Source organism: Rhinopithecus roxellana, chromosome 14, assembly GCF_007565055.1.
Source record: "Rhinopithecus roxellana isolate Shanxi Qingling chromosome 14, ASM756505v1, whole genome shotgun sequence".
In the NCBI taxonomy this organism is placed as follows: Eukaryota; Metazoa; Chordata; class Mammalia; order Primates; family Cercopithecidae; genus Rhinopithecus; species Rhinopithecus roxellana.
Window position 1 is genome coordinate 97,239,879 of NC_044562.1, and position 26,376 is coordinate 97,266,254.

Consider the following 26,376-nt stretch of genomic DNA (forward strand, 5'->3'; position numbering starts at 1 on the left):
ATGGGCACAAACTCAAGCCCATGGCTACTATCACTCAAAGCCTGCCTGCTACTGGAAGTGTTTGCCGGGAGACTCAACCTCCCCTCAGCTTCTTTCGGTGCTTTAGACCCCCTGAGTTCTTGCCATGTGTCCCATATGGCTATAACATAGGAAGTCCACTAGCTACAGCAACCCGCTCAGTAACAGCCTATGGCCGTTCTATCTGGAAAGCTTTCCAGCCAAACATCCACTACTTCTGGGTTCTGTCTACACCATACAAAAACCAAAGGTGGATTTGGAAAGCGAAATGTTAGGGCCTCCCTTAGTTTAAGTGCGTGCCCTGATAAATTTACAGTGCATCCAGGTTGGTATGGAAAGAGCCCAAACAGGAACTGGAGGCGAGAGTGCTTTCAGTGTTTCTTTCGCTTGTCCGTATACCTGCCTCTTCCCCCAGGTCACTGAATAGGAGAAATGCTTGCTCTCCTCCATCCTTTAGCTCCGCAACAAAAATATTTTTAAAAGAGCTTGATGCCCAGATAGTTTTAAAAGAATCTCCAAATGCTCCAAATCTCCAAATGATTTAAAAAAATCTCCAAATGCTCAACTTACAGATACGCACTAACACTTGTTGAGTAAATCTGCCATCTCAACCATTATTCTAGCGCACACAAGGAAGACCCACCCCATCATCCCAGAGATTACCAGGCTGCACTGACAGGCATGTAGGTTGGAGAAAGAATCTGAATTCTATGTTATTAATAGTTTTAAGAAATTGACTTTTCTGATTGATCAATGCACTTTAACCCATAGGACTTTCTCTCTGGTCCTGTGTTTTATAAATTTCTATTAAGGGTGAGAGTTGGCCCTCCTTAGGGTGTCCAGCATTTAGAACATCAAAACAAATTAGGTTTGCAACTCTGATTCTTTCAACATAACTAGAAAGTTTTCCAGGACTACAAAATTTTTGAAGAAACAGTGGCTAAAACACACAAGAAAAAAAAAATTTACACTATTTCTTTCTGAATATTTGCACATTATTGAATAAGATAATTGAAACTTATTTCATCAAGTATTCCAATTATAGTCAATCCTCATCTTATTTCAATGTATAGAATGCTGAACATATTCTACCTCCTATTAATAAAAAATAAATTTCGAATGAGGCATGTTAGATGTCAACTTTAAAAGGTGCAAAAGGGCACACAGTTTTTCAAAATTATATTAGAAGATATGCAAACAACCCAGCTGGTAAAATAATGTGCACAACAAACCTCATGACATATTTACCTATGTAACAAACCTGCACATGTACCCCTAAATTTAAAAAAAAACAAAAAGACACACAAAAATGTTGAAGTTCACCAACTCAGCCAAGCAGAGTGCTCTTAGCTTTGAGACTATTAGACATAATCCAAGCTGCTAATAGTGCTTGGGCAAACTTCGTATACAGATGAATTTTGGATGGCCTAAGTACCTAGCTACCAAGTGACATGATACCTGGGTGGGGGGCGGGGGGAATGGTCTGCTTTTTTCTTAAGAATTCGCCATTTTAGTGATATATGAAAATGTGCAGCAGCCTGTGTGGTCAGTTTTCCAGTTATGCCCTCTCCTGGTAACGTTGAAAGTGTTACAGAAGCATTTGAACGGAGAATACGAAGGCACAGAAGATCAAGTTTAAAACAAGAAAAGCTAAGGAAATGAGAATGTGAGCTCAGGATTATTGTGGCTTTGTGAATTCTTCTTATCCTGACTTCTAGGTAGGATTAATCATGTACTTTGTGCGGACTCCCTGCGAGTGGGGGATGGATGCCATTTCAGCCACCCTGACGTTCCTGTGGGAGGTGGTGGGTTACGTGGAGGGCCTCTTCTTCAAGGATCTCAAGCAGACAATGAAGAAGGAGCAGTGCGAGGTGAAGCTCCTGGTGACCGCTTCAATGCCAGGTAAGCCACTAGTACTTTTTAGTAACATAACTTAAAAAAAAAAATTATAAATAGTCCTTTGAAAGACTAAGAGGCTCGTTCATTCATGAGAAAATTTTCAGAGTCCTAGCCCCCAGTATTGAGTGCTTCAAAGAATTTTTGTTTAATATAATCAGAGGAAATACAATAGACCCTTTAAAAAGTCAGCGGTTGCCAGCTGAAAAGGGAGACTCAGAACTGAGATCCGCATGAATCAGTCCTTGAAGGGCTGCCAAGGTTGAAGATTTATTTAAGTCTATCGCAGAGAGCCAGCTGAACTGAAAGCTTTTTTGAGTGAATTTTTGGCAGTGCAAGGAGAATAATATTGTTTGTATGGCATGGACTCCAGTTCTTTGTAAACTCCATGAGAGAAGGCTTTATGAAAAATTGGAAAAGGGGAAAGCAGGAAGAAGGAGCATTACAAAAGAACATGAAGCGTGATGTAAACTCAAGATATGGTTCCTTTTCACTTCAGATAGCTTGTTTTGCCTTAAGACAAAGATTTTGACAATCCCTTTATCCTTGTGCAGTGACTAAGAAAATTTGAAATGATACATGTATTGAAATAAAAGTGAAAGACAGAATTATGTAGAGATGAGAACACAGGTTCTTGCAGCAAAGAAGCCTGTGTTTAAATCATAGCACTGTCATTTATTAGTCACGTAACTAGTATTAACTGTGAAGAAGTACATCATTTCTCAAAGCTTTCTTTCCTTGTGTATAAAATAGGGATATAATTCATACTTCACGATTGTGAGGAATAAATGAGTTGAGATATGTGAAATACTTGCTGCCATACCTGGCTTATGATAAACATTCAATAAATGATAATTGTGTATGTATACGTTCTGTAGATTATCCAAAAAAAGTGATCAGTTTTTATTATAGCGAAGAAACTCCTATTTTTAACATACTTAAAGACAACTCACTAAAAGTCAATGTATATCATAATGTTCACAAAGATTTGTAATTAATGAATGAAGTAGAATAAATATTGTCTCAATCAGTCAAGAAGAATACAGAAAATGTAGTTTTAAGCTACATTTCAAGTACTTGTTTTGGTTTTGCTAATATCTCTGTCTATATTTTCTTAACCTTTATTGCCTGGTCACCTCACTAGAAAACAGGGATGTATTACTTGTTGCAATGCTTGAGGTTTGAAGTCTAACTCTTCCACTAAATAAATATGTCTCTTAAGTTATTCCATTTCTCTTTTTCCTCATTTGTAAGATAAAAATCATAATACCCACATCATGGGGTTGCTGTGAGATTTAAATACAATTATGCATGTAAAAGACAGGTAGAAGTATTGGGAACTTGGCCGAGCGCGGTGGTTCACTCCTGTAATCCCCGCACTTTGGGAGGCTGAGGCTGGTGAATTGCTTGAGGTCAGCAGTTTGAGACCAGCGTGGGCAACATGGCGAAACCCTGTCTCTACTAAAAATAAAACTTTTTAAAAAGTATTGAGAACTCCATACCTATCACTTTTAATAAGTGAATATATTTAAAATATATATGTATTAATATTAAACTTCCAGATTAAAAATAAATTAAAAAATATGTAACTATGAATTAAGTATTGTAATTAACAGTAAAAGCATGAGATTATTGTTAATATTTTAATGCTTTATGCTTTAAAATGCAAATTTTCCTATAGCAAAAGTCAGTTTATTGTTCTTTTTATCTTTCGTAGGTACTAAAACCTTGGTAGTTCATGGACAGAATGAGTGCGATATCCCAACCCAGTTACCAGTCCATGAAGACACTCAATTTGAAGCCCTGTTGAAGGTAGGAATGACTTTTAACAGAAATAATTTTTTTAAGGACAATGCTATGGCCACCTCATTGAAGAGTCATTTTAGAATAAAATGGCATTTTTCTGTCTTTCAATGGATGTATGCATTTCTTTACTCTTCTAAAATCTGCCCCACTATTATTCCCTTTTGCTATTTCCTTCCATAATTTTCCCCACTTCTACTGACTTTAGTCAGTAAACTGTCAGTAATCTGATTTTCAGGAACACAGTTCTGGACCAAGATGTAAGTAGAAGAGACCTCTGGAAAAAAAATCAACTTTTCCAAACTCGTGCATCTTATTTCAGTGGAACGGGTCATTACTGCTCCTTTTGGCTTCACTCAGACATCTCCAGAGAATTTCTAAGGCCCAACTTCAACAACTACTCCATTTCTATACTCATGATGAATGGTGGGATAGCAGGAAGGCAAACAGAGTACATTCAAACGCTGCCTTCACCACAACCAGTGTGACCTAAATCAAGTGATAGGACTTCTCTTGTCTCAGTTTCATTTTCAACAGTACTGAGATACTGGTTCAGGTTATACAAGTTATCTATACCTAGTATATACTATATAATGTGCACAATGCATGATAGTTTTATATTATTCCTAAATGTTTCTCTAAACACACTTTCTTCCTGATGCTGAGACCAGTAGGTGCCACTGTTCCTCCACAGTCCATCACTCAGTCTGATTTATAATTGTACATCTTGGACACTATGAGAGCAGATGGTTTATATCACATTATCAGTCTTTATGGTACCATTCTTTGGATAACACTGTGTGGGTATATATGCAGCCATGGTGTGTGTGTGTGTGTGTGTGTATGTGTGTGTGTGTATACACATATACACACACACATATCTAGTGCATACAGTTTATATAAGACACACACATATCTAATGTATACAATTTATGTAAGACATCAATATATATATAATCCTCGTAAGAGGTTACCTTGTTTTTTCGAAATTTGTATCTGTCAGCTTACTACCTAGGACATAATATCTTCCTGGTAAACGTTTAGTAAAATTTGTTGCTATTGTTCTAGGAGTGTCTGGAGTTTTTTAACATCCCAGAATCCCAGTCAACACATTATTTTCTTATGGATAAACGATGGAACCTTATTCACTACAATAAGGTGAGACACCAGTAATGACATCCCTGTTGAGTTGTGCCAAAGACTTATCATGCCTACCTGAGGGTGGCTCATAATCAGGGAGGCATCGCTGTTTAGAAGGTAATAGTATTACCACCTGGGTCACACCATCTTACTATCAGTGGGGCTTTCGACTGGCAACTTCACCTTTCTACCCTTCGGTTTTCTTTTGTGTAAAATGAAGGTAATGATAATGGTATCCATGCTAGAGCATTTGTAATCGTTAAATGAGATAAGCTAGACAAGACACTTAGTTATTGATCATTATTACATGAAAAATTGCCTTGCCCATATAATACCTGTGTGTGTCTATTTGGAATTTGAATGCTGTTTTGCATCTCTGTTCTACCATGTTAAACATGACCATGCTGACCTGATTAAATGAGCAGAAGGGGCCTCAGGATGCTTGCTGACATCACTTTACAGTGATCTTCCAAAGTGTTGTTTAGTACATTGCCTTTAGCTGCTTTTTTCCTGGCATAGCATCCTAGTACTTAGACCTTTGGGTAAAGAAGAAATGAGAATAAATGTTTAATCTTTTGAACTCTTTTTTTTTTTCTCTTTGTGTAATCCACACAGACCTATGTTCGAGATATTTATCCTTTCCGGAGGTCGGTATCTCCCCAGCTGAACCTTGTACATATGCATCCAGAGAAGGGACAGGAACTCATTCAGAAACAGGTGTCTGACCACGTCAGTTTTATTCCATGGTTTTGTCATGTTGTTGGAGTAGATATCTGTTCATATATTGCCAACTTTGAGATTCTATGATTCCATTATGACCCTCTCTGGAGACCATAGTTGGCCCTTACTCAATAAATTGTTCCCCCAAATAGTATAAGATTTACAAATTGGATCATTGCTTAAAGGTGTTAAGAAACACTCACTTGGAGTAGTGTAATGATGAATTATTGAGTATAAATAATAGAAATATTCTAATTTATTTACCTATTATTTTCTAAATGTAGAATTTCATTTCACATTCTATAAAATTGGATTGGAAATACACATAATGTAGTTATGTAAGTTATCCCAGTGGTTTACACTAGCTGGCTACAAAGTAAAAGGGGTCACTCTAGTATGCCTGAAAAAAAAAAGCATTAAACTAAAGTTCAAAGATTTGGACTTCATCCCAGTTCTGCCTCTGACCAGGGATCTGACCTTGGGCATGTTATTAATTTATCTTGAAACAGGAAGAGATATAGTCTAGTAGCTGTACTTAAGTTTAAGGTTGAAGAACAGAATAATATTCACATCTAATCTCAGATCAGACTTTGAGCTTAAGGAAAGTCACTATTCTGCATGCAAAATACAGCTTTAGTACACAATTCTAAAAATGATACAATTTTAATATTGCATATTTATTGCATTCATTGTTTAAATAAAATCTTTAAAGAATTTCAGGATACTTGATCATTTCAATTTTCTGTACATATCAAGGATAATTTGGCATCAAAATATCCAAAAATATCTTCATGAAATGAGTGAGGGCCGGGCGCGGTGGCTCAAGCCTGTAATCCCAGCACTTTGGGAGGCCGAGACGGGCGGATCACGAGGTCAGGAGATCGAGACCATCCTGGCTAACACGGTGAAACCCCATCTCTACTAAAAATACAAAAAAAAACTAGCCGGGCGAGGTGGCGGGCACCTGTGGTCCCAGCTACTCCGGAGGCTGAGGCAGGAGAATGGCGTAAACCCGGGAGGCGGAGCTTGCAGTGAGCTGAGATCCGGCCACTGCACTCCAGCCTGGGCGACAGAGCGAGACTCCGTCTCAACAAAAAAAAAAAAAAAAAAAAAAAAAAAGAAATGAGTGAGAATGGCATAGAATTAGACCACTTAAGTAATTAAAAATATGGCTACCATTAACTACCTACATTCTATTTAAAAGAAAGAAAATACTGAATGTGTTGCAAGGTCTGAGATGTTGGGCAAAACTGTTAGATCTTAAATATAAACAATTTCTAAAACAATTCTCCCCAAATTACCCCAGCCCATGATTTTAGGATAAGATAATTAAAACCCTAATCAATAATGGTGCTTCCCTAGTCTCTCTCTCTGTCTCCGTGTGTGTGTGTGTTCATCATGTTTAAGAACAAGTTGTCAAAGAATGCCATCAAATGGAGTTCTTGCTCTGATGTACACTTCAAGTTAGAGCCTTTAGACTTCTAAGTTCCTCAGGGAGATTATAATATGGAGGCCTCTGAGTCTGGCTCAGAAGTTTCCTCAGTAGCTACTCACTGCATATAAACTTCCTAATCATCAAGAGAAAAGGACCTGAGAACCAAGAGCCCCATGTGTATGCCCTTTAAACTCGAAGCACCAATCAAGGACCCATGAGCTTCTGTCCCAAGATAGGTTTTTCCTGGATCTCACACCAGTCTTTGTTTTTTTAAAAGACAAACCCGGAACTCCCAGGAAACAGCTTAAGGCATTGGTGGCAATGGTAGAAGCAATTGGAACTGACTGACGGGCTCCCTGTTAGTGAAGGTCTTCCATATTATAGCATCCAAACAAATGGGCTCTATTTAATATTGAACTATTCTTGACAATGCTTGCCTTATGCTCCTCTCCAGCCTAAAACTCCGTAAGGAACATTTCCTACATTTCCTTCTGTAAAGCAGGCAGAAGGAAGTGAAAGGCAATTAAGTATTGTTTGCTCTTTCTTCTGATAAAGGAAAAAAAACACATGTCTCCCTCATTTCACTTTTCCCCTTTTCCCACTTTATCGACCCAGTTTGCCATTAAAGGTTTTTCCTTCAATTTCTTCACTCTATAAATCTGGAGTTTCTAATCCTCCTTTTTGTCTGCTCCTGCTTTTATTTTCTCCAGGTGTTCACCCGGAAGCTGGAAGAAGTAGGGCGGGTATTGTTTCTCATCTCCCTAACCCAGAAGATCCCCACAGCCCACAAACAGTCCCATGTCTCCATGCTTCAGGAAGACCTCCTCCGCCTGCCCTCATTCCCTCGAAGTGCTATTGATGCTGAGTTTTCACTCTTCAGTGATCCTCAAGGTATCAAACAAAGAAACACTGACTCTCTGGGGCTTTTTTTAACGCACTTGTTTTGTTCTCAAATGGAGAGCATCTGAATCAGCAGAGGGTACTGTAAAACCAGTGGTTCTCAGACCTGAGTGTGCACAAGAGACCCCTGGAGGACTTGTTGAAACACAGATTTCTGGGCCCCGCCCTCCACCTCCAGGTTTCAGGATGGGGCCCAAGAGTTTGCATTTCTAATAAGTTCTCAGGTGATGCTAATGCTGCTATCCCAAGCACCAAATTTTGAGAACCACTGCTCTAAGCTAATCATCAGCAGTTGAAGCGTGGGTAGGATGGTGTTGTTAGGGTAGGAGAATACTTGACTAAACAAGGACCAGGTATTTGTGTGAAGTTCAAAAAGAGGCAAAACTCATCTGGAATGACAGAAATCAGAATGGTGGTTGCCTCTGGATTTGGAGGAAATGAATTTCCTGGAAAGGGGCAGAAGGGTGATGAAAATTGTCTGTATGTTGATTGAATGTTGCTTACATGAGTGCATAGTGCCTATTTTTGTCAAAATTCAATGAACTCCACATTTAAAATCTGTGCACTTTACTCTAAATAATGCCTCAATTGAGAGAAAGAGACATAGACACAGAAAGAGACCCACTTTGGAGCCTCACTCTGTTACTCGGTTATTAATCTGAGACAATTAAATTAGCATCCCTATGCTTTATCGCCCTCATCCAGAAGGTTCAGACAGGCTGGGCAAAGTGACTCATGCCTGTAATCCCAGGCCTTTGGGAGGCCCAGGCGGGCAGATCACTTGTGGTCAGGAGTTCGAGACTAGCCTGGCCAACATGGCGAAACCCTGTGTCTACTAAAAATACAAAAAAATAAATTAGCTGGGTATGGTGGCGGGCGCCTGTAATCCCAGCTACTCAGGGATCTGAAGCATGAGAATCACATGAACCCAGGAGATGGAGGTTGCAGTGAGCCAAGATTTGCGCCACTGCACTCCACACTGGGTGACAGAGTGAGACTCCATCTCCAAAAAAAAAAAAAAAAAAAAAAAGCTTCAGCTTCAGCAGGAGTAGATAGAGCTGTAGCCTCTGACCATTAATTAAAAGACCAAGCAGTAGTCCCATCCCTGCCATTTTCAACCTTAATAATTTATTTTTCTCCAACTGACAGCTTATTTAGCAGTAAAACGCTGCCAATGCCTGCTCTGCCTTACCCACAGTTAGTTAAGAGGTGATGATGAAAGTCCACGGAGAAACAGGAAGTGCTGTATTAAGCCCAGTAATATTGTGCTGCAAAACATTTCAGCAGTAGATCTTCACATCCTGGAGCTGGAATAAACGGAGAACAGCAGCGCCTTGGGTTTGATCACCTCCTAGGCTGACAGGATTGGTGTGGGGCTAATTCTGTCTCTGCTGTTTCATGTTCTCACAGCTGGAAAGGAACTGTTTGGCCTCGACACTCTTCAGAAAAGCTTGTGGATCCAGCTCCTGGAGGAAATGTTCCTGGGCATGCCGAGCGAGTTTCCATGGGGTGATGAAATCATGCTTTTCCTCAATGTTTTTAACGGGGCTCTGATCCTCCACCCAGAAGACAGTGCCCTGCTCAGGCAGTATGCTGCCACCGTCATCAATACCGCGGTGCACTTCAACCACCTCTTCTCTCTCAGCGGCTACCAGTGGATTCTCCCCACCATGCTGCAGGTGCCCAGAACGTCCTCTCCTAACCAGAAAATTAACATGAGTACTGCTCATATCTAGCTGTTCAACTAGATCAATACTGAAACTTTTTAATGATGGAGTTATTATCTTCTTTTGTGACGAAATCCCCCCAGGGATTCGTCACAAAATGACTCTCTTCCCCATTTTTAGATAGTTGCAATTTTCTCTATTTTTTTTAGTAAGTATTTTTTTACTGATTACCAAAAGCAAGAACGTTCATTACAAAATTGAAAAGATGAAGAAAGTTTAAAGCAAAAATAAGGACCACTTAAAATCCTTTCTGTCAGGTAATCATTGTTTATACTTCCAAATCCTAGCACTCTTTCCTACACACACACACACACACACACACACACACACACCACAGAATTATATATTTTCAAGTTTGTAACCTAGTTTTTTCGTATAGCACTAGGAATATCGTAGGCATTTTATATAGCTACATTTAGCCTTACAGCATTTTTAAAATTACTACACAGTATACTATGGTTTGTATATACCATAATTCACTTAAGCAAGTGATATTTATGAATAATTTGTTTCAAGTTTTCCACTGTTACAACCAGTCTTGCAGCAGGCATTCTTATATATACATGCTTATACAAGTGTCTAGTCCTTTCCTTGAGATAAATTCCTAGTCACAAACTTCCTGGAAAAGACGTATGTTTAGATTTTTAGCATTTTGAGGTGTATTACTAAATTTATCTAGAGAAAGTTTATACCATTTTACATTCCTCTCTACCAGTTTACGAAGTTAGCTATTTCCCTCCAAGCTTCCTATGACCATGAGTTTTAAAAGCGAATACAACTTTGATACTTTATTACGGCATTTTTTGAATATCTGGCATTTCTCCATAGGTGTACTCTGACTATGAAAGCAATCCCCAGCTGCGTCAAGCCATCGAATTTGCCTGTCACCAGTTCTATATTCTACACCGGAAGCCCTTTGTGCTCCAGCTGTTTGCTAGTGTGGCCCCTCTCCTGGAATTTCCTGTGAGTAAGCTCTGTGGGAAAAAAAATGAAGACCAACAAGATTAGAAAAACAACGTTATTTATTAGAGCTTACTATGGCAAAGGAGTTGGCTACCATCACTTGTGTTTTGGCAGAGATACAAAGGTAGGCAGAGGAGTGGGAAAGCTGTATACTGAAAAAAAGGGGAAGCTTCAGGTATGTCCTGATTGGAGCTATTGGCCTGGGGAAGCTACAAGTGAACTAACTAGAAGTGGGGCATCTTATAAATGATGGGTTAGAGGTGTATATTGGGCTTTCTCTGGTTGGTCCTAAGTTGGAAGCAGGGACAAAAATTACGAAAGTTCTCAGTTATTATGCAAGTCCTGGTTACTTTGGGTCAATTGTTACAGAGGTTATTGTTTGATCACCACTGGAGCTAGTAGCCTGACTTCCTACAAGCCTGACTTAGGCTGGCTTCCTGGGCTGGTTATTGTAGACAATGGGTTGGTTTCCTGAGAAGGTTGCTGCAGGTTGTGGGTCAAAGTTCTATTTTTATATATGATCTAGTCATTGACAGCTTGTATATTCAGTCTCTCAGCTCTCTTTCTTTAACCAATGAGACATGCATACCATAAATAAGTTTTCTTTCAACAAGCATATCATTTCTCTTCAACAGTCCTCTTCAGCTTTCATCTCAGCTCCTAACACATAAATAGACCAACTCTACAGTTTTTTAAATATTCAATTCATAAAAGAGATGGAAAATAGAAAATGGTAAAAGGAAGGTTTGCCAATTTTCATTCCTTTTTGTCACTCTCTACCACCTACCTTGCTTTGTTTTTCTTTTTCTTCAGAGATTTCACCACCATATCACATTATATGTATTTGTTTCATTAACATGAATTTCTACCACACTCAACCAACAGAATTTAATCTTCATGAAAGCAAGACTTTTGTATGTTTTTGTCTTTGCTCGTTTGGTTTTAGTTATTGTTGTATTGTTGTTTTATTTGCATTTTGGTTTTGGTTTTCTATAACTTCAGTGCGTAGCGTGGTGCCGGACACAGAAGAACTTCATAAGGATTTGTTGTTTCAATGAATTATTTGAAGCCATTTTAAATAGATTTGAAATTGTAAGTATCTCCCTGTGGAGATACATGATCAAAGAAGACCTGTGAAATTCCCAGGGTTGTTAGTTAAAATAAGCATATGTTCCTCAAACATATTTGTAGTATTCAGCCAATCAATTATAGAAATTTCCTTAGTTCTACCATCTTCGATTAAAGGAATCATTGATATGAACTTTTTGGAAGTTCATGTATTGCTGTATTTTTATGAGCTTTTACAAATATCTCTCTTGTTCTAGATTAGAATTTGATAGATCCCTTAAAAGTCAGGTGTACCACTCCAAAATCACAGCATTGCTGGATGCAGAATTATGTAAACTGAATTCCAGGTAGATGTTGTAGTTGTTACTGGTAATAGCATTTATAAAATTTGAATTCCTGTCAAGCTATAGTTGTACTGTGGTGGGAGTCAATAAACTAAAATTGTTTTTCTTTATCAGGATGCTGCCAATAATGGGCCCAGCAAAGGTGTGTCAGCTCAGTGCCTGTTTGACTTGCTGCAGTCCCTAGAGGGAGAGACCACCGACATATTAGACATCTTAGAGCTGGTCAAAGCTGAGAAGCCTCTTAAGTCATTAGGTAAAAGCAAAACTTGCTTCGACATTCTTTCTCTCATTGCAGTTGTTAAATATAAATATATATATATATATTATACACACATATACATATACTTATATGTGTGTATATATATAGCTAAATCAAAGTAGCAAAAATAAATGGAACAGTAGTAGAAATTGAATGAGTACATTTTTTTTTCTTAAATTTCTTATGAATCCTAAAAAGTAGGAAATTACCTGCCATGAAAACTATATTAAAATGATGCTCAGTAGACCACTGCTCTAGCACTGCAGTTTTCAGAAAGTTGGGTTATCTTGGGTAACTCTTAAGTGAATAACCCTTCAAAATGGTCTTTTATTATCATGGAATGTGTAAAACCAGAGACAACTCAAGGATAAAGCCTCAACCTTAGACAATTTAAATGCCCTTCAGTGTCTTCTATTATCTGAGATCTTCTTAAACACACCAAAAAAGTACTTTTATTTTACATCGGATTGTTCAAAACTAGAAAACAGAATTTCATTCCCTTTAGATGAAGAAATTAGTAGTTTTCACAGTGTAGGAATAAAATTTAACAAGAAAAAGCTACAGTATGTACTGGAATTATAACATTAGGAGTAATAGGTGCTTCTTTATCTCCTGCTGAATCCACTCTGATGGTGTGCCTTTGCTTTTTGTTCCTTCAGATTTCTGCTATGGAAACGAAGATCTGACATTTTCTATCAGTGAAGCCATTAAGCTCTGTGTCACCGTGGTGGCATATGCTCCCGAATCATTCAGAAGGTATCTGCAGCCCTTTATTCTGTGCCTTGTCATAAGTAAATACGGCAAAGAAGATAAAATTGAATGAATACAAAGGTTATGCTGATTAATATCAGTCTGTAACATTCTGACAAGTAAACTTTCACAACGCAAATTTAGGCCAGATGTGGTGGCTCACACCTATAATCCCAGCACTTTGGAAGGCTGGGGCAAGAAGATTCCTTTAGCCCAGGAGTTCAAGGCTAGTCTGGGCAACATAGTGAGACTCTGTATCTACAAAAAATTAAAAAAATTAAAAATTAGCCAGGTGTGGTGGTGCACACCTGTAGTCCCAACTTTTTGGGAGGCTGAGGCAGAAGGATTACTTAATCCAGGGAGGTCAAGGTTGCAGTGAGCTGTGATTGTACCTCTGCACTCTAGCCTAGGCAACAGAATAAGACTGTCAGAAAAAAAAAAAAAGAAAAAAAGAGAAAAAAGAAAAGAAGAAACAAACTAAGTTTAGGAAACATAGCATAGGTTCTGGAAAACAATAGTAAATCTTCATTCATTTGAAATCCCTTAATTTGGATCTTGTGCAGATGCTAAGGTATTTAGTCTTGTTAGAAAATATTTTTCCTCACAAGTAATATAAATTAGTAGCAAACAAAATGTCATAACATATTTATTTAAGAAAACTCCTTTCAAGGGGCAATAAGAATTTCTGTAACACAAGGGGCAAGAATATCAATCTTGCTTTCATTTTGCCAAGTGCAGAGAATTCAAAAGACTCACATGAAGAGTGAATCATCCCAATTCAAAGTTGTTGGCTCTGGTCTGAGATTTAAATCTGATCTATTAAAAGTTGTACTCTGTTGACAGGCTCTTCCAGGAAGAAGGAAGGAGCCAGGCTGATTATGCCGAATATATCTTTATACATTTTCCCTGCACCTTCAGCCTGTTTCTCTCTCCCATAAGAGAATGAATAAGGGCCAAGAAGAGCCAGGATTTATATTAATTGAACTCTTTTTTACTGGAAGAAAACATGAAGAATGAGTAAGAAATGTTTTCCCCAAAATTCTCGAATTTTTGTCTTCTTGAGCAATGGGGAGAAAAACAGTATGCCTGTGGTCAGGCACCGATGTGGCTGTGGCCCTCAGGAGAGCAAAGCTGCAGGATGGTCCTACTCCCACTTTCCTGCTCTTCCTGTAATACTATAGATCTAGAAAAAGTTCCAGAATGGATCGAATCCTGCATTAAGTTAACTCCAAATCCATTCTATAGACGATTATAAACATCTTCTCTCTGCTCTATTTTCCATTCCAAGTGTGTCCAGCTACATTGTTAACTGGATATGTCAGAGATACTGCAATTGAGATACTACAATAATAAAATGCATATAGATTCTCCAATATTAAAATTCCCACAACATAGGGAACACCTAAGTTTGACTAAAAAATTCTCCATTTCAAATTTTCCCAAATTTCCATTAAGTCATAAAATTATCTTTCACGTTAAAATTCAAACACATTGAAGTCAAAAGGTATGAGAGTTCACAAATTCGCTTTTCATTGTGAGTTGAAGGCCAGTCTAATATTGTTAAGTTAAATTAGAATTTTTTTAAATCCTCCCTAATTTTCCATTCTGTCAGTTTAAACCAGATGACACCTTGATGTCTCAGTAAGGTCAGGGTTTCTTAAGCAGTGTTTCCCTGGGATGTCTCTCATGGGAATAAGTAACATACTTACAGGACTTCAACATTTGTAATAAATAGCAAGTCTCTGTTGCACTTAATTTTTTTTTAAAAAGTGTTTTATTTAAGTGAAACATTCACATAAAACATTTAAAAATCACAATTTTACAGTTCCATAAGTGTTCATAATGTTATCACATCTACCTACCACTTGGATAGAAAAATCAGATAGAGGCACTACTATCCTGATTTCTAATATGATAAATCAGTTTTACCTATTTCTGAAATCTTTTTAACTGAAATAGTATAGTAGCTACTCTTTAATGGCTGACTTCTGTGATTCAGTATTATTTCATGAGATTCGTTCATATAAATGTATGTAACAGCAGTTGATTCTTTTTCATTCACTTATAATAGTTCATTGTATGACTATGCTACAATTTATTTATTTCTTCTCTTGTTATCAGGCATTTGTGTTGTATCTGGTTTGAAGGTATTATAAATAATGCTACAATGAATGTTTTTGTACACAAAAACATTTGTACACAAATATGTATGCATTTCTATGGATGGAAATGCTAGGCTAAGTCATAGAATATGAGTATTTTTTGCTTTAGTAGATACTACCAAAAAGTGGTTTCAATTTTCATTCCCACCAACAGTATGTAAATGTTCTAGTACTTTATGGCCTCATCAACACTTGTTATCTTCTGTCTTTTTATTTGAGTTGTAGTGACATTCATTATCATTTTAATTTCCATTTTCCTCTTGCAAATTAAAAGGTTTGGAAGCTTTTCAGATAAATGTTTATTGAAATTTGGACATCTGTTTCTGCAAAGTGCCTACTGAAGTCTTCTGCCCATTTTCAAATGAAGTTATCAGTATTTTTTATTTTTTATGTGTGATTTCTTAGTGTTTTCTATTTAATTAATTATGTTATCTGCAAATCATGAGAGTTATATTTTATCCTTTCAAATTCTTATTTGTACACGTTATTCCTTTCTCTGTCCTTAATGCACTGGCTAGAACCTTAATACAAAATGGAATAGAAGCGATGATGGAGGCTGGGCGCGGTGGCTCATGCCTGTAATCCCAGCACTTTGGGAAGCCAAGGTGGGCGGATCACGAAGTCAGGAGATCAAGACCATCCTAGCTAACACGATGAAACCCCGTCTTTACTAAAAAATACAAAAAATTAGCTAGGCGTGGTGGCGGGTGCCTATAGTCCCAGCTACTTGGGAGGCTGAGGCAGGAGAGTGACGTGAACCCGGAAGGCGGAGCTTGCAGTGAACCGAGATCGCACCACTGCACTCCAGCCTGGGCGACAGAGTGAGACTCCGTCTCAAAAAATAAAAATAAAAATAAGTGATGATGGTGATGATGGTGGGATCTTTGTCTCATTTCTGATCTCGGGGTATGGAGGGGATTTCCAATATTTCATCACTAAGAATAATATTTGCTAAAGGATTTTGTTGTAATAATACCAGTAAAGATTAAGGAAGTAATTTTATTACTCATTAAGAAATTAATTATTAAGGAATCTGTCTTCTGTTCCTAGTTGAGTTTTCTTATTGATGGACAATGAATATTACTAAATGTTCCTATTTATAGAGATGATTATATGATTCATATTCTTTATTTTCTAAGTGTTATAGGTTACACTGATTTATTTTCAAAATTAAAACTTTCCTGCCTCCTTAAAAATAAACTGTATTTGGATTGTATATTATAATTATCATTTTTCAGAATTGCCAGATTTGGTTTGCAATTTTTTTAGCATTTTTACAACTATGTTAATGAGAGCTATATCTGTAATTTTTATTTTTTAAAAAGGTATTTTCTAATGAATTTTATTGCTAGGATCACAGGGAAGTTAGGAGTAGAAGAGATATTCTAGGTAGTTCTATGTTATTCAAGATAAACCAATTCTGGATACTTAAAAAAGTTACAAGTGCTTAAACAAAAAGGATGTCTTGCTTAGCTACTACTTTATTAACTACCCACTGGTAAAATTTTAGCAGGTTTATTTGTAACCCTCCATTATTATAAAGTCCTTGTAATAATACTATAGCCTGACTATACTATAGGCTGTAGTATCAAGGATATTAAGATTAAGCTGGACTCATAAAATAAATTGGAAAGTGTCTCCCCCAACGCCCCCCCCCCTTTTTATTTTCTTTTATTTTTGAGACAGAGTCTCGCTCTTGTTGCCCAGGCTGGAGTGCAATGGCACAATCTTGGCTCACTGCAACATCTGCCTCTTGGGTTCAAGCAATTCTCCTGCCTCAGCCTCCCAAGTAGCTGGGATTATAAGCGGCTGCCACCACACCTAGCTAATTTTTGTATTTTTAGTAGACAGGGGGTTTCACCGTGTTGACCAGGCTGGTCTCAAACTCCTGACCTCAGGTGATCCGCCCGCCTAGGCCTCCCAAAGTGCTGGGATTACAGGCATGAGCCACCGCGCCCAACCCCCCACTCCTTTTTTTTTAAATTCCTATTCTCTGTAGAAATTTGGTATGGATTAGGTTTTTTTAATTTTTGAAACAGAGTCTCATTCTGTTGCCAAGGTTGGAGTTTAGTATCACGATCATGGCCCACTGCAGCCTTGATCTCCCAGGCTCGAGCAATCCTCCCACCTCAGCCTTCCAAGTACCAGGCGTTACAGGTGGGTGCCTTCACACCCTGCTAATTTTTTTGATTTTTTGAGAGATAAAGAAAGTCTTACTGTGTTGCCCAGCCTGGTGCTCCTCCCACCTCAGCCTCCCAAAGTGCTGGGATTATAGGAAGAGCAACTGTGCCTGCCTCAGATGAGCATTTTGTCTTTCCAAAATATTGAGTAGAATTTATACACAAAACTGTAAGTAATGTCGTTTCTTGTGGAACATTTTAAAATTAAGATTGTTTATCCTGGTGGTGGCTTTGGTAAGTCACATTTTTCTAAGAATTTTTCTATTTAATTTAAGTACCTGAATTTATTGGCATAAATTTGTTCCTGATATTCTCTCTTTTTTAACTTTTAACAACTATGGGGTTTTTATTGTGTTCACTTTTTTATTTCTAATACTGGGAATGTTTGCTCCCTCCCTTATTTTATTATTATTCTTTCCAGGAGTTTATCAATAGCTTTCCCTTTACAAATAATCAGTATTTGGGGCTTTGTTGATTTTTGCTATTGTAGTTTTATTGTCTGCCTTTTCTTTCCTTTTTTATCTTTATTATTTTCTACCTTTGACTTTTTTTTTTTTTTGGTTTTGTTTTTTGATGGAGTTTTTGTTCTTGTTGCCCAGGCTAGAGTGCAACGGCGCAATCTTGGCTCACCGCAACCTCCACCTCCCAGATTCAAGCGATTCTCCTGCCTCAGCCCCCTGAGTAGCTGGGATTACAGGCATGTGCCACCACACTCAGCTAATTTTGTATTTTTAGTAGAGAGACAGTTTCTCCATGTTGGTCAGGTTGGTCTCGAACTCCTGACCTCAGGTGATCCACCCATCTCGGCCTCCCAAAGTGCTGGGATTACAGGCATGAGCCACCGGGCCCGGCAGGCATTTTTTTTTTTTTTTTTTTTTTTTTTTTAATTTAAAGAAAATATTCAGGCCAGGTGCGGTGGCTCATGCCTGTAATCCCAGCACATTGGGAGGCCAAAGCAGGCAGAGTGCATGAGTTTGGGAATTTGAGATCAACCTGGGCAACGTGGCAAAACTCCATCTCTATAAAAAATACAAAAATGAGCGGGACATGGTGGTGCATGTCTATGGTCCCAGCTACTCAAGAGGCTAAGGTGGAAGGATTGCTTGAGCCCAGGATAAGGCTGCAGTGAGCTGAGATTGCACCACTGCATTCCAACCTGGTCAACAGAGCAAGACCTTGCCTCAAAAAATAAATTAATTAACTAATAAAATAAAAAAGAAGATATTCCATTTTCTACTGACTTATATCTGTTGAAAAATCAGCATTAGATCTTATTGCACATTTGAATTTAATGTGTCCTTTTCTTTTTTTCTTTTTGTTTTTTCCTCTTTTGAGATGGAATCTTGCTCTGTCGCCCAGGCTGGAGTGCAGTGGCAGGATCTCAGCTCACCACAACCTCCGCCTCCTGGATTCAAGTGATTCTGGTGCCTCAGCCTCCCAAGTAGCTGGGACTGCAGTCATGCACCACCACACCCTGCTAAATTTTTATATTTTTAGTAGAGACGAGGTTTCACCATGTTGGCCAGACTGATCCCAAACTCCTGACCTCGTGATCTGCCCACCTCAGCCTCCCAAAGTGTTGGGATTACAGGCGTGAGCCACCGTGCCCCACCCTAATGTGTCTTTTTCTCTGGCTACTTTTAACATTTTCTGTTTGCCTTGGGTTTTAAGCAGTTTGACTGTGGTGTGCCTAGTTGTGATTTTTCTTTGTATTTATACTTCTTGGGGTTCATAGTGTTTCCTGAATATAAAGCTTGATAGCTTTCAACAATTTTAGAAAATTTGACAAATAACTCTTCAAATATTACCTTTATCGCATTTTCTCTGCCCTCTCCATTTATGTATATATATATTTTTTCCTCCTTAACCCTGTACTCTGTATATGTCTCTTATGTTCTTTCCTGTGTTTTCTATCATTTCTCCCCTCTGTTCTTCTGTCTTGATGTTTTCCATTGTCCTTTATTACAGTTCACACTCATCTCTTCCTGTATCTAATCTATCATTAACACTTATCTTTCAGGCTTTTAATTTCAAATATTTCAGTCTTCAGTTGTAGAATTTCCACTTTTTTAATAGATTTCAGAATTTTGATGAAATTATCCATTTTGTTATTTCTCTTATTTAACATTTTAATCATTATTTTATAAAAATCTGTCTCTGATAACTTTAATACATAGATCACTTGTGGCTCTGTTTGTATTGTCTGTTCCTTTCCTTGGATTTTGATCATTTGGTTTTAGCAGGACTGGGTAATTTTGACTACTGAGTATTGCATTTTAAAAAGTTGGAAATGCTTTGAGGATCTACCCGATGTTATCTTCCTCCAAAAATGATTCATTTTACTCTCTGACTAGGAATTGTGGTAGGGCAGATCATTTTAATTCAGTCTGTGATTCATTTGATTTAAAGTTGGGTTTCAGTCTTTGTAAGGGCTGTTCTATTTATTTCACACTCCTAGGATACAGCCTTCCTGTATCCTAGACTCCTCTTTGGAAGTCCCTGAGCTCCAATATATATTTCTTCGCCATTATGAGGCTACTGAAAATTCTGCTTAGCTTCATAGCTCTTAGCTGACATTTCTGCCTGGATTTTTCCTTAGCCTTTTGGCCCTAAGCAATTTACAAACTAGCAAAATGCCTAGAAAAAAAGAGTGCTGCACAGTGTCTGGATGAACTGAAGAAGCTTTCTTTCCCCCAGAAGTCCGGTACCTGCAAAAGATATCTGCTAGCCTTAGCTCTACCTGATACCTTCAATATGTTTTAAAAATTTTGTCCACCCTTTCTAGTAAGACAATTAGTCTGCAGAAAGGTACTTTTTATTATTACAGAAAGCAGAACCGACTTCTTGCCTCCTTTTTTAAGTTGCCAAAAAATAGGAGAACTCAAAAAAGTATCATAGCTCTTTCTCCATACCCATTCAAATTCTGATAATTGCCATATCCTGCTTGTAGAGCACACATTATAGGCAAAATTATATTACCAGAAACCAGTATTCAGTATTTTAAAGAGCATAGCAAAAACTCATTGGTATCTGTAGGGAAAAGATTGGATCAAAGAAACTTGATTTCAGATTCTCTGGGATATCAACTGATCCCTGCTGTTTTCTAGAACCCACAATTTGTAAACTTTAACATAATTGGGGAATCTCTAAACAAAAGATGGCTGGGTGCGGTGGTTCATGCCTGTAATCCCAGATCTTTGGGAGGCCAAGGCAGGAAGATTGCTTGAGGCCAACAGTTTGAGACCAGCGTGGCCAACATGGTGAAACCCTGTCTCTACCAAAAATACAAAAATTATCCGGGGACCATAGTGCATACCTATAATCCCAGCTACTGGGGAGGCTGAGGCAGGAGAATCACTTGAACCCAGGCACAGGTTGCAGTGAGCCGAAATCATGCCACTGCACTGCAGTCTGGGCGACTGACAGAGTGAGACTTTGTCTCAAAAAAAAAAAAAAAATTATATTGGTGGTGTTATACACTTTACAACTTTAGAGGGGAAAACCCACTTTGCATAATAACTACTTAATCTCCATTTCCCCTTCAAGGTGTTTCTGACACCCCAATACTAAATTGAGTGTGGGCCCTATCCAGTGAGTGGTGTTCACTCACGTTGGTAAGCAGGCATTGTCAGACCTCATCATAATGGCTGTTTCCAACATTTTTTGCTATTTAATTCCTTAAGCTTAGGAAGCCAGCCTCACATGAAAGAGTTGTATGTTGTCTCAAAATTGTTGCAGCTGGAAAATCACTCTCAGCAAACTCCTGAATTGAAGTTTTGTTCTGAAGCCTGTTTCTCTAGATGGACTATATAGCTCCACCTATTATCATTCTGTTATTCTTTCAACCGTTTATCTGTATATATGGCTAATTACCCCGACTAGATCACATGTTTCCTTAAGGCAAATTCATCGCCTTTTAGCAGGTGGTTAGTGAATTAATAATTGTTGGTCAACACTTCCAGCAGCTTTAACTGCTTTTGATTAGGAGTGGCAAGGGGGCTTAGAATTCATTATATCTCTAGATGCTTTTCATTGTTCTATGCTCCTAAATGTGACACAACCAACAAAAGTAGAATGTAAAAGGTGACTCGGTTTTCTTTCTGCCGCTTAAAGTCTTCAGATGCTGATGGTCTTGGAAGCCTTAGTACCATGTTACCTACAAAAGCTAAAGAGGCAGACATCACAGGTGGAGACAGTACCTGCTGCCCGGGAGGAGATTGCGGCCACTGCTGCTCTTGCGACGTCCCTACAGGCCCTTTTATACAGTGTAGAGGTCCTCACCAGGTAATCCCATTGGCAGAAATAGCTGCAGCCTTACATCATATGTATCCACTGGGGGAAAAAAAAATGTGATGGGTAAAAATCTAAAACCCAATCTTTATTTACAGATATCTCCTAAACTCAGCCCTTTATGCCTTATAATTGTGAACAGTTCCTGAGTTTTTTGAATAAATAATGTTAAGCACTCTGATTAGTAGTAGTAGTAATAATAGTAATAATGTTCTTACTATCATTGCTAAACACACATTTGCATATAGCTTGCTGAGCTTCTCCAGCAGTTATAACCCAGTGGTAGACACGTCTTGTGTAAGAGGGCCAATTTAGTGAATTTAAAGAGGTAATCTACATTTTTATTAGTTATTATATTATTTTATGAGACATGGAATGCCTACAATTCCAACTAAGTATTCTTTTATTATTTTACTGTTTGTGAAGTGTTGTGTTTTTTAACTATAATTTCAGAAACTACATAACCAATATAAACAGCAGAATGTTGTCCTACCATTAGAATTAATAGATTCTCTGTGGGACAGAACTAAACAATGCTGGGAGTTGAGAAATTTGGGAAAGGTAAGATAAATTGGCACCAAAGTTCAGCCCTAAACAAAGTTCAAGCAGTTAGTCCTGTCGCAAGATGCTTGGGTACAGAAGCAGAGTCACTAAACTGCCATATGGCAGGAAAGGGGCAGGCAGGGAGCCTGGATGAGACAAAAATAATAAAATCTGAGTGGGGAAGGTGGATGCAGGACACTACACATATGATGGGCTTTCCTGCTCCATTCCCATCTAAATTAGCTGCCAGGAATTATCCTTCCCCAGGATAGGGATGGGGAAACCTTTTACCTTTGCTCCTCCATTCCATTCTGCCATGCTGTGTGTCCAATCTAAAGTTCCAGATCCTTAGTGTGAAATTGTCTATGCCTCCACCAAAAGGCACCAACTCCCCCAGCCCCATCTTGCTGTGTTGATAAGGGGGAAGCCCTTTAGTCCAAGAAGGACTTGTTCAGCATGCATCAGCAAGAAAGACAGGGAGTGGGATTGTAATTCATTAACATCAACAGATGTTTAGTTTCTAATCATGAGCTACATTGCCAAACTAGACAAGCAGAATATTGCCCAAAAGCCTTCTATAGACTATCATCCTGAAATGTTCATATGCACCTAATCTAAGGAAATGGGAAGAGTTGGCGCAGAAAGCCATAACAAATTGCCTCCTCCAAGGAGAGATAGTTTTCTATGCTATTGCTGATGGTTTCATGAAAGTCCCAGAAGAATATCCTAAAGAGGAAGGAAAGACTTGCACTCTTCCTTCTGTACCCATCTGGTTATGTAACTAGCTTTTTCCTACAACTAGAGGAAAGAAAAGCAGTCAGTAGTTCCCAAGTGCCACTGTATTTCTATTATATATCTATATCTATATGTATAAATACAAATATATAGTTATCTATATCTATATATCTCTATCTATCTATCTATCTATCTATCTATCTATCTATCTATCTATAGACAGAGAGAGAGAGAAAGAGAGAGACTCACTCTGTCACCCAGGCTGGAGTTCACTGGCATGATCTTGGCTCACTGCACCCTCCGCCTCCCAGGTTTAAGCAATTCTCATGCCTCAGCCCCCCCAAAAAGCTGGGATTATAGGCATGTGCCAACACGCCCGGATAATTTTTGTATTTTTAGTAGAGACGGGGTTTCCCCATGTTGGCCAGCCTGGTCTTGAACTGCTGGCCTCAAGTGATCCGCCCACCTTGGCCTCCCAGAGTGCTGGGATTACAGGTGTGAGCCACCATGGTCAGCCTATTTCTCCTCATATTACATAATGTTAAAACTTTCCTCATTTCTATACTTTTTTATAAGGATAAGTCAATTAACTTATCCAAAACTGACTTACTCAAAATGTCACAAAGAGTTATGGATGGAGCTCTGGCATTTAAAATTCTGTGGCTTTAAATATTCCAGTGCATTTAATATTCTTTTGGCAGAGAAGACTAGCCTCATTCGTTGGTAGTAGTTACTCAAACCAAAATTGGCTTCACTGTATTTACAAAAAGAAGATAAGAATCCCCTAATTTCTCCACATTCCTAGTTTTTTTAATCTCATGACAAAAGAAATTTAACAATTATATAGGTAGTATTACATAAATATATCGCAAGTGCATTAGTTTTAACTGTTGTATAACATGTTACTACAAACTTACAGCCTTTAAGCAAAACCCATTTATTGTCTCACAGTTGTGTAGGCCAGGAGTCCAGGCAGGCTCAGCTGGATTCTCTGCTCAGGGTTTCTCAAGGTGGAAGTCAAGTTGTCAGCTAGTCTGAACTTTTATTTGAAGGCACTGGGGAAGAATGCACTTCCAAGCTCATTCAATTTTTTGGCGGAGTCTCGTTCCATGCAGCTTTAGGTCTGAGGTCCCATTTCCTGGCTGGCTGTCAGCCAGGCCCCACTCTGCATTGAGAAGGCACCTGCATTTCTTCTCACATTCTCACTCTACCTTCCAGCCAGCAATAGCACCTTGAATTCTTATGCTTCAAATCTCTCTGCCCCCAGCCAGAGAAGACTCTCTGCTTTTGAAGGATTGGTATGATTAGATTAGGCCTATGCAGACACGCCCCCTTTTGGCCATATAATGTAACATAATCACTAGAGTAACACCAAGGGGCAAAGATATTGGGAGCCATCTCTAAATTGTGTCTATCACAACAGGCACAGGACAAGGAGATCTGGTGTGATTGTTAAATCTTACTTTCTAGCCATCCCCAGCAGACAGAAAGTAAACAACAAAGAAGCAAGCCTTGATGATTTCATAAAAGCAGTTGCTTTAAAAAACTACATTATGCCTTTTTCGTCCTAGATGCCAATACAGAGGCAAATTTTACCTATTATTTAAAGTAAATCCGGCAGATATAAAATGAGACAATTCAAATCTATTACTAACCATCTAAATTACTGACTTACAATATATACTAATTTACTCACTTTCCTGGGTAGCGTTAGGTGTGATGTGACTAGGAGAATTCTTTTATTCTTTGATAGTTTCTCAGAAAAAATAGAGTAGTCGATAATGTAGGTGTAGTTAATGTAGATAATGTAGTTGTAGTGTAGGTGGCCAAAGTGGTACATACATCCTTGCCTTTCACTTATCATCTAGAGTGGTGAACTACCCAGTAAAACTGAAGAATGAGCTCTTAACTCTCAACTGGTACAGACTTAGAAGATATTTCTAAGTAGATATTTCATAAATGTTTTGTTGGAAGAGTCATTTTGATTAGTTTATTACTCAGAACCAAGAAGTGGAAGAAATTAAATCATGATGAGCTTATAAACCCCTGGGAATCAATGTTCCTTTAAAGTGCCTCTCAGAACAAACAGAAAAGCCAAAGCTAGACAGCCTGTCTTTTGAAGACTCTAAAACTAACTTAAAACTTATGTGTGCTTCAGTAACTTGAGGATTTAATAAATGTTTCCACTTCTGTTGTTGTTATTATTTTGCTGTGGTGATTACTGTCATTGTTTCAGGCCCATGACAGCCCCACAGATGAGCAGGTGTGACCAAGGTCATAAGGGAACCACCACAGCCAATCACACCATGTCGTCTGGGGTGAACACCAGGTAATTCACTGGCCCTTATTCTTCTGTGGTCTCTCAATTTCATACAACCCGAATGTCAGCTGTTGCAAATGAAAGGAATCCTGAAAATAGTCAATATTGAGTGTGAAAACCTCCAAGGAAAAGAAAAGAAGGTGAGAGTTTAGAGTTACAAGAAAATACCAAGGCTTCTTTTGAAATTGCCAGAGAAATCTAAACCAACTTCATAAATAGGCATTTGTGCTGTTTTGTTTGCTTGAGCCTGCTAGATGTTCTCTGCCTCCTGGGTGGTCTTTGAACTAGTCCAGTGTTGTTTCATTTGCCTTCAACAAAAGGCAAATAAACAATAATAATCAGGAGGTGGTTTCTCATTCCCAGGGCACTAAGAGTCAACTTACCTTCATCTGGACAGATTTTCTGCAGACATTTCATCCAAACTTTGACATATGCCCTCAGATGATGCTTTTCATGGTTGTTAACTTAACCGCCTTCTCTTGTTTTGGTGTAACTCAGCTACTGGCTATACTAGTTAATATTTTACCCGTTTCATTCCATCTGTGTTAGCTTTAAATATTCTGAAATACACAAAAAGCCTAATTAGTTTCCTCCTACAAGGAAGATGTAAGATAGGGCAAACCAAAAATCAGCTTAAGAAAAAGTTCTCTTTTCCCAGTATGAAGTAGTTGGCTGGAAATCATAAGGAGAAATTCAATAAATTTTCACTCTCTCTGAAGCCTATTTTTAAGTGTGTATCATTATTCATGTAAAGTTAATTCCCTGCTCATCATATATATTCATATTAAAAATAAAACAAAAATAAATTCCAAATTCAGCTATAAATTGCCTGGTGCGATGGTTAACTCATGCCTCAATTTCCTATATTAAGGGAAAATGATATGCTGTAGTTTAAATGATATTTAGGGACTTCTCTAGGCTCACTGGGTTAAATGAGGGCTTCTAAAGAAGAAAGAGGGCTTCTAAAGTCTTAATATCCATGAATCACAAAGCAGTAAATCTCCAGAACTGAAAGGAAGTCAGCCATGATTCTCCTTCCCATCACTTAAGACAGAGCACATGGTATTAAAACTATAACTTAAATTTCAAAATGTCCAAAAATTAATCTCATTTGGCTATATTC

At 38.2% G+C, this 26,376-nt stretch overlaps 1 protein-coding gene across 3 annotated transcripts in view; it reads left to right on the forward strand.

Moving 5' to 3' along the window:
* UNC80 (unc-80 homolog, NALCN channel complex subunit) overlaps positions 1-26,376 on the forward strand; it is a 232,968-nt gene that overhangs the window by 169,602 nt on the left and 36,990 nt on the right. For all 3 annotated transcript variants that reach the window (XM_010354934.2, XM_030916516.1, XM_010354935.2), the window contains 11 exons: positions 1,737-1,920; positions 3,632-3,726; positions 4,786-4,875; positions 5,473-5,574; positions 7,723-7,903; positions 9,323-9,591; positions 10,468-10,602; positions 12,129-12,267; positions 12,933-13,029; positions 21,479-21,649; positions 25,170-25,262. In XM_010354934.2, coding sequence (XP_010353236.1) covers positions 1,737-1,920; positions 3,632-3,726; positions 4,786-4,875; positions 5,473-5,574; positions 7,723-7,903; positions 9,323-9,591; positions 10,468-10,602; positions 12,129-12,267; positions 12,933-13,029; positions 21,479-21,649; positions 25,170-25,262 — 1,556 coding nt within the window. The remainder of the gene's footprint in view (positions 1-1,736; positions 1,921-3,631; positions 3,727-4,785; positions 4,876-5,472; positions 5,575-7,722; positions 7,904-9,322; positions 9,592-10,467; positions 10,603-12,128; positions 12,268-12,932; positions 13,030-21,478; positions 21,650-25,169; positions 25,263-26,376) is intronic.